The sequence below is a fragment of the Octopus bimaculoides genome, chromosome 20 (assembly GCF_046866305.1).
Source record: "Octopus bimaculoides isolate indiv1 chromosome 20, ASM4686630v1, whole genome shotgun sequence".
NCBI classification, from domain to species: domain Eukaryota; kingdom Metazoa; phylum Mollusca; class Cephalopoda; order Octopoda; family Octopodidae; genus Octopus; species Octopus bimaculoides.
This window is the reverse complement of record NC_142947.1, coordinates 41,515,399-41,529,058: the sequence shown is the minus strand read 5'-3', so window position 1 is coordinate 41,529,058 and position 13,660 is coordinate 41,515,399. Positions and strand designations below refer to the sequence as shown.

General features: G+C 37.8%; 1 protein-coding gene across 3 annotated transcripts in view; it reads left to right on the top strand.

Moving 5' to 3' along the window:
* LOC106877964 (uncharacterized) overlaps nucleotides 1-13,265 on the top strand; it is a 34,804-nt gene extending 21,539 nt beyond the window's left edge. For 2 of the 3 annotated variants that reach the window (XM_014927042.3, XM_014927041.3), the window contains exon 2: nucleotides 10,572-13,265. In XM_014927042.3, coding sequence (XP_014782528.2) covers nucleotides 10,689-12,857 — 2,169 coding nt within the window. In that variant the 5' untranslated portion in view covers nucleotides 10,572-10,688 and the 3' untranslated portion in view covers nucleotides 12,858-13,265. Of the gene's footprint in view, nucleotides 1-4,420; nucleotides 4,530-10,571 lie in introns of all 3 variants that reach the window. The other variant, XM_089338425.1, reaches the window with a different exon arrangement.
* The last annotated feature ends 395 nt before the right edge of the window (nucleotides 13,266-13,660 follow it).

Sequence of the window (13,660 nt, the reverse complement as noted above, 5' to 3'; positions counted from 1 at the left end):
TTAAATTCTTTGGACATTGCTTTGAAAATTTTTTATTGATCCTAGAATGTGATAGGATTTAGAACTCATTAGTATTAACAGAAGGAAAAAGTGTTAGAATTAAAGGTTATGATTGATTAGTGAGGTGATTGGCAGTGGGAACATTGGATAAGTAGTGAAAGAAAGTTCATGGCTAAGTCACTTCATGGTAAATACTTGAGTTGATAGAATGTGAAGATTGAAGGGATACTGTCAACACAGACTGGTATCCCATAGTAGAGGAGGTAACTTTGAAGCCAAATAATTGGGGTTTTTTTTTTTTTCGAGAGTATACTATTCATCAGAACTATTCTTCCACATTTTGACTCCGTTATATTTATCATTATTATTATTATTATTATTATTAGGGCAGCAAGCTGGGAAAATCATTAGCACACCAGACAAAATGCTTAGCAGTATTTCTCCCAGCTTTAATTTCTGAGTTCAAATACTGCCAAGGTCAACTTTCACCCTTTCAGAGTCAATAAAATAAATACCAGCTAAGCACTAGTGTCAATGTAATCAACCAGCATCCTCCTGCAAAATTTAAAAACTTGTGCCTATATCATCATCATTATTATATAAAGGTGGTGAGCTGGCAGACTCGTTAGCACGCCGGACGAAATGCTTAGCAGTATTTCTCCCGTCACTACATTCTGAGTTCAAATTCCGCCGAGGTCAACTTTGCCTTTCATCCTTTCGGGGTTGCTGAAATAAATACCAGTTACACACTGGGATCGATATAATCGACTAGTCCCCGCCCCCAAAATTTAAGGCCTTGTACCTATAGCAGAAAAAAAAAAAATTATCATTATTATTACTCTCGGAGTTGTTGGCGTTAGGAAGGGCATCCAGCTGTAGAAACTCTGCCAGATCAGATTGGAGCCTGGTGTCACCTCCTGGTCCACCAGTCCTCAGTCAAATCGTCCAACCCATGCTAGCATGGAAAGCGGATGTTAAACGACGATGGTGATGATGATGATGATTCTTATTCTGAAAGACCCTCGGGTAGTTCTTAATTACTGGTTGTTCTTTACTTGAAAGCAAGCAATAACAAATCACCAAAGGTTTCAAGTAGTGCCTTCTCCTGTGACTCAAAGAGACAATACTTTCAAAGCTCTTGGAAACTGCTCCTAATAGTCCAATTACCACTGGTATCACCATTATTTTCTTCATGCTCCATAACTTTCCTATCTTGTCAGGTTCAATCTCACTGCATAGCACTATTGATAAATGTCATCAACATGGTTTCACCAGTTGAATTGACCAATGCCTTGTGAATGAAAATTTGGTTGAAGGAAATTATTCAAGACCTACCATGTGTATGTGTGTGTATATATATGTATGGCCCAGTGGTTAGGGCAGCGGACTCGCGGTCATAAGATCGCGGTTTCGATTCCCAGACCGGGCATTGTGAGTGTTTATTGAGCGAAAACACCTAAAAGCTCCACGAGGCTCCGGCAGGGGATGGTAGCGAACCCTGCTGTACTCTTTCACCACAACTTTCTCTCACTCTTACTTCCTGTTTCTGCTGTGCCTGTAATTCAAAGGGTCAGCCTTGTCACACTGTGTCACGCTGAATATCCCCGAGAACTACGTTAAGGGTATACGTGTCTGTGGAGTGCTCAGCCACTTGCACGTTAATTTCACGAGCAGGCTGTTCCGTTGATCGGATCAACTGGAACCCTCGACGTCGTAAACGACGGAGTGCCAACAACAACAACATATATATATATATATACACACACACACGTGTGTGTGTGTGCAGGCATGATTTTGTGCTTGAGAAGTTTGCTTCCAAACCACATGGTTATGGGTTCAGACCTACTGCACAGCACTTTGGTGAAGTGTCTCCTACTATAACTCCAGGCTGACCGAAGCCCGTTGTATACATATATACATGTGTGTGTGTTTGTGTGGGTATCCTTGCCTTGCCATCATGTAAGATTATTGCTTTAAAAGCTGTATCAGTCATTTCCAATTTTCTGTGAAAGCAAGTCTGACCAGAGGTATGTAGATATACATACATACATATACACATGCCAGTGTCAGGTTAATGGCACCCTTGCCGGTGGCATATAAAAAGCACCCACTACACTCTCAGAATGTTTGGTATCAGGAAGGGCATCCAGCCGTTGAATCCTTGCCAAATCAGATTGGATCCTGGTGCAACCCCCCCACCCCAGTTTACCAGTTTTCAGTCAAACTGTCCAACCCATGCCAGCATGGAAAGCAGATGTTAAACGATGATGATGATGGTGTTGTGTGTGTGTGTATGTATAAGTGTGTATATATGTGTATATATATATATATGTGTGTGTGTTAGTATATCATCACCATCATCGTTTAACGTCCACTTTCCATGCTGGCATGGGTTGGATGGTTTGACTGAGGACTGGCAAGCCAGCAGGCTGCACCAGATGTATATATATGTGTATATATGTATATTTGTGTGTGTTTGTGTGTATATATATTTGTATATATATACATATATATATTTGCATGTGTATACATATATATATTTTCACACACACATATACACATATATATATGTATATACACACACACACACACACATATATATAGACACACATATACATATATATGCATATACATATATATACACATGAATGTCTCTTAATCTTTTTGACTTTGAGATGCTTTGGAGATCAAATAAAAAAAATTTCTGGTGTACTTTACATGCAGGTTAAACATTTTGAAATATATATATATATATATATCTCGCTTCTATGCTGGTGGCAATCGTTTCCAGCTTCGCCTTACTGGCACTCATGCCGGTGGAATGTGAACAAAACATTGGACTGACTCCTGTGCAGGTGGCATGTAAAAAACACCATTTGAGCATGGCTGTTGCCAGTACTGCTGGACTGGCCCTCGTGCCAGCGGCACGTAAAAAGCACCCACTACACTCTCGGAGTGGTTGGCGTTAGGAAGGGCATCTAGCTGTAGAAACTCTGCCAGATCAGATTGGAGTCTGATGTAGCCATCTGGTTCGCCAGTCCCCAGTCAAATCGTCCAACCCATGCTAGCATGGAAAACGGACGTTAAATGATGATGATGAGAAAGCAAGTCTCCTTGTTTTATTAATCATACATGTATGTAAGGAAATTATGAAGAACACTTTCTCAAGATGCTCAAGCATTAATATGAATTTTCTAAAACTTTAAATTATCATCTGCATCATCACTTTTTATGTTCATTTTTTTTCCATGCTGGCATGGGTTGGACGAGACACTTCTTTAGGCAGTATTTTCTCTGTGGCCAGATGTTTTTTCTGGCAACAACTCTAATTTTTTTTTACAGCTAAGGTAGTTGATTCCTTATCATTGCACACTTAACTGTTAAGCTGCTGGCTATTTTGTTTATGTGAAACACAAACACCATAACTACTGCCTAAGCAGTGTCAATGTGAAGAAATGCACAAACAAAAACATATACACTCACACAACACATGCAAGCACACATGTGCACCCATATATATTCTCTCTCTCTCTCTCTCTCTCTCTCTCTCTCTCTCTCTCTCTCTCTCTCTCTCTCACGCACACAGGTTTCTGTACAGTTTTCATATGCCAAATTTCATTCATAGGGCATTGGTTGACCTAATACTTGTCCAAATGGGATTGAGCTTATAACCATATAGTTGTGAAGTAAATTTAACCACACACAGCTGTGCTTACACCTATGACATATGTTCAAAGATCAGTGTTGTACCTATATATGTCTTGCAGCATTCTGTTTGAGAACCACTGAGTTTGACAAAGTTATCTTTGGACTGGAGACCTGATCTAAATGCTTCCAGCACAGTGAACTTCTATAAAAGATACCAATGGGCCAGACGCTGGCATAAAACCAAACAGTGAATTAAATCAGCCATTCCAAGAATACTTAGATTGTTAATTCTCATTATTAATTATATCAGACAAAATGCTTAACAGCATTTATTCTGGTTCTTTGCATCCTGAGTCCAAAGGCCACTAAGGTTAACTTTACTTTCCATTTTTTCAGAGTATTGGGATCAATATAATCAACCACCCATCTCCCTAAATTTGCTTGCCATGGGCTAAAATTTGTAACCATTCTTTTGTTTTTTTCTTTTATTCTTTTATTTGTTTCAGTCATTTGACTGCGGCCATGCTGGAGCACCGCCTTTAGTCAAGCAAATCCACCCCAGGACTTATTCTTTGTAAGCCTAGTACTTATTTTATCGTTCTCTCTTGCCGAACCGCTAAGTGACGGAAATGTAAACACACCAGCATCGGTTGTCAAGCGATGTTAGGGGGACAAACACAGACACACAAACATATACATATATACATATACATATATATATATATATATATATATATATATATATATATATATACAATGGGCTTCTTTTCAGTTTCCGTCTACCAAATCCACTCACAAGGCTTTGGTCGGCTCGAGGCTATAGTAGAAGACACCTGCCGAAGGTGCCACGCAGTGGGACTGAACCTGGAACCATGTGGTTGGTAAGCAAGCTACTTACCATACAGCCATTCCTATTTATTTTATATATTTCTTGCTTGAAGTGGTTTTATTATTCATTAAATAGAAATTAATGAATTACTGGTATTTTATCAACTGTAAAAAGGATCAGTCATTCTGAACAGGAGTTGAATTAAAGATGGCCATCAATCATCCTGTCACAAACCCTTTCAGTTATCTGTTATGACATGCAAGGACTCAGTAATGTAACTAAACTGGGATACACATGGTAAGAACACTCAGAGCAGCAGAGTACAAAGATGGTATATGTGTGCCAAGGATGTCCATGTCTGGTTGTTACCAGTTTGTACAACAATTAGAAAAACAACAATGGTGATGATGTTGACAACGAGTATGCCTCTGATCTTACCATTCATTGCCCGTCCTAGCAGCTAGTCGAGAGGACACAACCATTCTAATGTAAACAAACTCATAGCATTTCTTCTCTTAGCGTTGTTTCTCACTCTACTTCTTGCCCAGATCTAGTCCCCCATCCTACCAAACATTAGCAAGTGGGATTAAAATTTGGCCCGTTTCCAGTATTCTAATATCTGTATTAATGTTCTTACTGTTACTACTAGTAACAGCTACTACTACTACTACTACTACTACTACTACTTCTACTACTATCTTCACCACCACCACCACCACTGCTACTATGACTCCTCCTCCTCCTACTACTACTACTATTATGCACTACCACTGCCATCACTATTACTACTGCCACTACTACTAAGCACTACCACTGCCATTACTATTACTACTGCCACTACTACTACTACTACTACTACTACTACTACCACCACCACCACCATCACTGCTAATGGTTGCTACTTGTACTATAACTATTACTGCTGCTAATTACAGTTGCTTATTGTAGTTACTACTTTCACTATCACCACCACCATCACCACCACCATCACCACTACTTAATAATTTGATCCATTGTTAGAAATTCACAAGTTGTTGGAGAGAAGGATGGTCTGCTGAACCCAACACCAGTTTATGACTGGTACATATTTTAAGAACCCCAGCTGGGTTTGAACTTACATAGTAGACTGATGAAACTTGAAAACAGACTAACTTTTAATCTTTAACCTTTTAACATTTAAATCAGCCATACACAGCCCAAATATTCTACCCGTTTTATGTTCAAATTAGCCAGATCTGGCTTCTCACACCTTCCCTACAATGTCATTCTAAAAATATACAACCACATCATGAAAGTTTCAAAGCTATGAGATAATGAATGATTAATTTCTAAACAATATGAATAAATAAGCATTACATTTGATCGAGTGATCTGAATGCTAATGAGCTAATCATTGACTGATCTTGATATTTTTTCTTATTTGTTCTTTTTTTGCCCCTTTTGCTATATAATTATTTCTAGTTAGCTTGGGTTCAGTCCCACATCATGGCACCTTGGGCAAATGTCTTCTCCTGTAGCCTCAGGCCAACCAAAGCCTTGAGTGGATTTGGTAGACAGAAACTGAAAGAAGACCATCATATCTATCTATCTATCTATCTATCTATATATATATATATATATATATATATATATATATATATAATTATAAACATATAAGGATCAGCATGCTGATCCCTATATGTTTATAATTGTAAATGGTTTACCGATAAAGGTTTTTTTGCATACTGAACTACTTGGCAAAATTGTTAATTATTAATTTTATTAACTAATTGGCAATTCCCTGCCCTATATCTGTATATATATATATATATATATATATGTGTGTGTGTGTGTGTTTGTTTATTCCCCCACCCCCATCACTTGACAACCAAGGTTGGTGTGTTTACGTCCCCATAACTTTGTGGTTCAATCAAAATAGAATAGCTGCTAGGCTTACACGGAATAAGTTCTGGAGTCAATTTCTTTGATTTAAAAAGCCTTTAAGGCGATGCTCCAACATGGCCACAGTCAAAATGACTGAAACAAGTAAAAGAACATGTGTGTGTGTGTAAACTTTCTGCATTAAATAAATTTCATCATCATCATCATCATCATTTAACGTCCGCTTTCCATGCTAGCATGGGTTGGACGATTTGACTGAGGACTGGTGAACCAGATGGCTACACCAGGCTCCAATCTGATTTGGCAGAGTTTCTACAGCTGGATGCCCTTCTTAACACCAACCACTCCAAGAGTGTAGTACCAACCACTCCGATAAAACTAAATTAGATATTGTTTACTCCATGCAGATGACACTGTGATATTTATTCTGTAAACAACTCTATCACCCACCACACCTGTCTCCTCTGTTACCACTGCAAATGTGTGACCTTGTGCCTGTGTTTGGAAACATCATCCTTATTATTATTATTATTATTATTATTATTATTATTATCATTATCATTATTATTACTGAGAAGGTTTGTGAGTTAGCAGAATCATTAGCATTCTGGACAAAATGCTTAGCAGCATTTATTTTGTTTTATACATTGAGTCCATTCACCTTCTCAGGGTCAATAAAATAAATACCAGTTGAGCTCTAGAGTTGATGTAATCGACTAACCCTCTGTCCCCAAAATTTCAGGCCTTGTGCTTATAGTAGAAAGAATTATTATTATTATTATTATTATTATTATCATTATTATCATTATTAAGAAGGCAGTGATTATCATCATCATCACCACCATCACCATTGTTGTCTTTCTAATTGTTACTGGGCAAAATGCTTAGCAGTATTTCGTCTCTTTACATTCTGAGTTCAAATTCGACCGAGGTCAGCTTTGCCTCTCATCCTTTCAGGGTCGATAAAATAAGTACCACTTACGCATTGGGGGCGATCTAATTGACTTACCCCTCCCCCAAACTTGCTGGCCTCGTGCCAAAATTCGAAATCATCATTCTTATTTTTATTATTAAGGTAGTGAGCTGGTAGAATCATTAGCACGCTCGATGAAATGCTTTGCGGTATTTCGCCAGTCACTGTGTTCTGAGTTCAGATTCTGCTGGGGTTGACTTTGCTCATCATCCTTTCGGGGTCAATTAAATAAGTATCAGTTTTGCACTGGGGTCGATGTAATTGACTGTCCCCCATCCCCAAAGTTTCAGGCCTTGTGCCTATAGTAGAAAAGATTATTATTATAATTATTACTAAGATGGTGAACTTACAGAATCGTTAGTACACAAGGTAAAATACTTAGTGACATTTCATCCATCTTCACACTCTGAGTTCGAATTCCATTGAGGTTGACTTTGCCTTACATCCTTCCAGGGTCAGTAAATTAAGTACCAGTGGAAAATTGGGGTCTATGTAATCAACTAGTCCCCTCTCCCACAAAATTTCAGGCCTTGTGCCTATAGAAGAAAGGAGCATTATTATTATTATTGAGGTGTACTAAAATGCCTTGTAGTATTTCTTTTAACTATTTCTGTTGGAAATATTTGTTTTCATCCTTTTGGCATCAATAAAGTACCAGTCAAGTTCTAAGGGTGGATGTATTTGACTAACCTTGCCTCCTTCACAATTATTAACCTTGCATCCCAATTCAAAACAATTACTTTTGAGGCTGTGGTTTAATAGAAAAGGTGACACAACAAACAGACTATTTATGTTTACAATATTTAGTTCTGGTGCTCTTTATTGTGAGTCTAAATCCTACCAAAACTTACAATTAAGTACCAGTCATATTTTAACCATTTTAATATCAACCCACCTGAAACTTATCATTATTGTTATTTGAGCTGGCAGAACTGTTAGCATGCCTGGCGAAATACTTAGCAGTATTTCGTCTGTTTTAATGTTCTGAGTTCAAATTCCACCGAGGTCGACTTTGCCTTTCATCCTTTCGGAGGTGATAAATTAAGTACCAGTTGCGTACTGGGGTCGATCTAATCAACTGGGCCCCCACCCCAAAAATTTCGGGCCTTGTACCTAGAGTAGAAAAGAATATCAACCCACCTGAAACTGTCGTTGGTTCTAGATATAATACAATCTTCCTGTTTTAAAACAATCTAAACTTGCACTTTTCCATTAAAATTTCATTTTAATTTAAATTCCAAGCACCAAATAAATAAGAGCAAATTTATTTTATTAAATTCTTCATTACTTTTTAAGTTATTTGGAAGTAAGGTAGTTTGTTTCAGCGGAAATATAGTATCGAAAGGGCTAAGGGGTAAATTTAGTCACCTTTAACCCATAAACCTTGTACCAATGCAAGAAGTTGTTGTTGATTTCTGATGTTGCTTTCAACTAAATATTATTCGGTTTTTGTTTTGTGTTACTTCTTCTCTACTATCTCCTGCAGCTCTACACTTATCTGTGGCTGATCTTTTTATTTGTTCAGCAAAACTGCTCTACTGCTGCACTGATGTCTGCAGCAACCTCACCACTACACTATACCTTGCTACCTCACCTGCCACCTCACTCCCCCTTCCCTACTCCACCTGTCATCTACTCAACTTGCAATTAAACATTTTTTTATACTATTGATAGTAATGTTCCTTTAGAGAAAATTGCTTCGATGTAAAGAGTAAAAAATTCCAGAATATGGGATTCGTGACCGTTACCAACGTCGTCTTCCTGGCACTTGTGCCAGTGGCATGTGAAAAGACATTCGAGCGAGTTCGTTGCCAGTACTGCTGGACTGGCTCTTGTGCAGGTGGCACGTAAAATACACCATTTCGAGTGTGGCCGTTGCCAGTACCTCCTGACTGGCCTTCGTGCCGGTGGCATGTAAAAGCACCCACTACACTCTCGGAGTGGTTGGCGTGGAAGGCGGACGTTAAACGATGATGCTGATGGTCACACTAAACAACAATAAAACTTCCTAGAAATACCTGTATATATTCACAAATGAACCAATTGCTTAACTCCCTATCAAAACACTTCCACCACCCTTCATCTCTCTAACTACTGCTTTTCCTTGATACCATCAACCTTGCTCACTACCTGGAACCGTTTCGCACAATCTTTAACACTTCATCTTTAACACTGTTCTCTCCAACCACATTCTACATTGACCCCAACTCTTGAACCATCAAGTCATCTCGCTCTTCCTATGTTAAACACCTACCTCTCCCCCTTCACACTCTAGTAGCCTATCCAGTCACTCATCATATCTTTCTCTGTCTGTCTGTCTGTCTGTCTGTCTGTCTGTCTGTCTGTCTGTCTCTCTCTCTCTCTCTCTCTCTCTCTACTGCACCATTGTTACTATTCTACTAAGGTGTCAAGCTGGCAGAACCATTAGCACACTAGACAAAATGCTCAGCTGTATTTCATCCATCTTTACATTCTAAATTCAGAGTCCACCATCCTTTTGGTGTCAATAAAATCAGAATCAGTCAAGTACTGGTGGAGGGTGGGGTCAGTGTAATCAACTTCCCTCTCTCCTCAAAAGCTGGACCTGTCACCAAAATGTGAAACCATCATTGCTATTCTACTACTCTTCACCCGCTCCACCTTTTAGCCAGCCACAATTCACTACATCAACCCTGTCAAATCTCTGTAGTCTCCACTTACTCTTCATTACCTCCCCTACCTATCCAACTCCACACTTTGCAATGAATCCTTTCGAGGTTGATAAACTAAGTACCAGTTGAGTACTGGGGTCAATGTAATCGACTATCCACCTACCCCAAATTTCAGGCCTTGTAGTTATAGTAGAAAGGATTATTATTATTATTATTATTATTACTTTCTCTCTGCTACCTTTTGTGAAAGACCGAAGACTGATGATGTTGTTTTACTTGGAAAGAAACACAGTTATTCTGGTTTAATTTTGAATGTTTCAGTGTTTCCTATCTTTGAATTTAATTTCATTTTATATTTTGAACTTGTAAAAGACTCACAGGATGTTGAAATATTGTTCATTCATTTCATTTTCATTTTAATAAACAGTCAATCTCTATTTATTACCAATAACAGTCATGCTCTTCTTCTTGTTTTATTATCATCATTATTATTATTATTATTATTATTATTATTATTATTATTTATTATTATTATTATTTATTATTATTATTATTATTATTATATTTTAATTTTTTTTTCTAATTTCAGGATTTTGCAGTCAGCTGACATCAACAATGATTTGTTATGAAACTTCAAAGAACTTTAATAAATCTGTGAAATGAACTCTGTTTAAATATTGATCCAATTTCCGTTTTTCTAACCAAGATGGCTGAGTGTGAAGTGTCAGTGCCTCCTCTAAACGATACAAGCAATTCTGTGCCAAGTGATCATAATTTCCCAGATCACAGTATGTACAATGACAGTTCAATAAATTTCCGTGAACATATTGGATCCACAACTCCAATGTTGGACAATCAACGAAGGAAGTGGCTTGAAGGTGGTGTGAGCCACTCAGAAGTAAACAGTGATATGCTGCTGCCACTCTCTGAGCAAGGGTTTGTTCACAAAAGAATGATGGATTCTGGCAGTAATATTGCTAATGAACATATGTACAAGAACATCCCAACTTCCAATAGTCAACACGGCAGCAGACATTATGATATGAAAGAGAATCCAATCAGATGTAAATATTGCCAGAAAATCTTTTCACAACCAATCCTGTTGCAGCGTCATATGAAATGCCATTCTATGCTTGGCACTATACATTATGGATCTATTCAGTGTGACTATTGTCAGAAGACATTTTCAAAATCTGCTCAATTAACAAGGCATCTCAAGACCCATTATGGGATGACATTTAAATGTAACGTTTGCGAGAAGCTTTTGTCAACTGCTAGTAGTTTGAACATACACCTTCGTACACACACAGGTGAAAAAAGCTATGAATGTGAGACCTGTCACAAGATGTTCTCCACATCGGGAAGTCTTTTAGTGCACAAACGTACGCATACAGGGGAGAAAAGATATCGATGTGATCTGTGCGAGAAGTTCTTCACAACTTCCGGCAGTCTTCTAGTGCATCTTCGTTCCCATACAGGTGAGAAGAATTACCAGTGCAAGTTTTGTGAAAAACTTTTCACAACCTCTGGAAGTCTTCTTGTGCACATCAAGACTCACACGGGAGAGAAGCGTTTCCAGTGCAAATTCTGCGACAAGATGTTTATCACGTCTGGCAGTCTCACTGTGCATTTACGATCTCACACTGGCGAAAGACCCTACAAATGTGTATATTGTGAAAAATGCTTCACCACTTCCAGTAGTCTTGGTGTGCACACACGATCCCATACAGGGGAGAAGCGACACCAGTGTGAACATTGCTTCAAACTATTTTCAACGTCTAGCAGTTTGGCTGTGCATCGCAAAGCACATTACAACTTATCAATATCTGCTTCGTCGCCAGTTGCTTGGCGTAACCCAGGAAAGTCATATAGTTGCAATATTTGTTGTAAAGTGTTTCTGTCATCAGATGCTCTTGTTAGCCACGAAAGGAAGCATACAAAAAAACCATTCCGTTGTGAATTGTGTTATGAAGACTTTGCTACTAAACCTACATGCACACGTCATTGGAAGACCCATCTTGGAGAGAAACCCTTTCACTGTAAGCACTGTAATAAGACGTTGTACACGAAAATTAAATATCTCCTCCACTTGCTTGATGTGAGCCGATACAAGCCCTATGAATGTTCTCATTGTCAGCAAATATTCTCTGATATTGCTGCCCTGGAAAAACATGTAGATGACCACCAGTTGAATCTTGGAAGCTCATTCAGCTTAACCCAGAGTCTTTTAGAGCTTTCATCTTCCAATGAAAAGCAGCAGATGCACTCTGGAAAAGATGATAAAATAGCAGGGCTAGAAACATCAAGATCTTCTTTAATGGATGGAGACAGACACATAGAGATGTTAATGGAGTCAAATAAACTTACAAACAATTCCACCACTCATGCCAAGTTGAACCATCAAAATTCAAACAGAATCCCAAATGAGGAACATTCTTGGAATGTTTCATGTTCAGACGAAGAGGATTGTCAAACTCTAGCAGAAATGGAAAATGAAGATTCAACAGTGCCCAAATTATATAAATGCAGTCATTGCGGAATGGCCTTTAGTAAAACTAAATTCCTGTATATTCATGTTAAAAACTTCCAGAAACTAAGATCTTTTCACTGTGCATACTGCTCTTTGATGTTCTCTGAGCTTTCTTTGCCAAAACATGCCAAGGAATGTGAGAAAGCTAACGAAATCCAACAGACTGCATACAATGCTGAATATGAAGTACCACAAACCAAGCAGAACAGTTTAACACATCTGGCCCTCCCTAATTCTGATGTGCCTCCCTTCACAAGGCCAATACATATGGGCATGACATCATCCATGGGTCATCACCACCACCACCACCATCACCACCCACCATCACCACCGCCATCACCATGAACACAATATGTCCACTTTGAACATGAATGTTAAATCAAATTCTTCAGTCTGTCCTAAAATGTCTAAAACCGGAGACATGATGAAACCATTAGGATACTTGTCCTAAGGCTTCACACAATCCATTTAGAACAACATTTGCTCCCTGCCCTTTAATTTCCAAACCTTAGAGTGGTGTTTGGAATGAGAATTATATAAAAAGGGGAAAAAAACATAAGCATATTTATTGCTTGGAATGAATAAGTAAAGTTTTGTTGTAAAAAAAATATTGATATTTAAATAGAGTTCTATTTACATTTCCTTTATATATATTTTTATTCTGTGAATTCTGCCTCAATCAGAAAAAAAAGTGTCTGCAAGTCTGTGGTAGGCAAGAGTTGATACCCGATTCTATTGAAGAAAAATAAGAAAGAGAAAGATGAAAACAGTAAAAATAACTTCCAATAAAGTTGTGTGCAGATTTCAGTAGCACCTCAACCCTATAATGGGGTAAGCAATTGTCTACACATGTGTGCATGTATTTGTGAGTATAGTGTTGAAAAGGTGACACTATATTTGATTAACAAGTTTAATGTTGAGTTTTTACAATGCTCTGATATTTTTATACAGTTGATTTTTCAACAAAGCATTGTGTGCTAAAATACTATACACACACACACAAACACACACATACACATAAATATATATGTATATATATATATAATATATATATATATATATATATATATATATATATATATATATATATGTATATATATATATATATATATATATATATATATATATATATATATATATATATATAT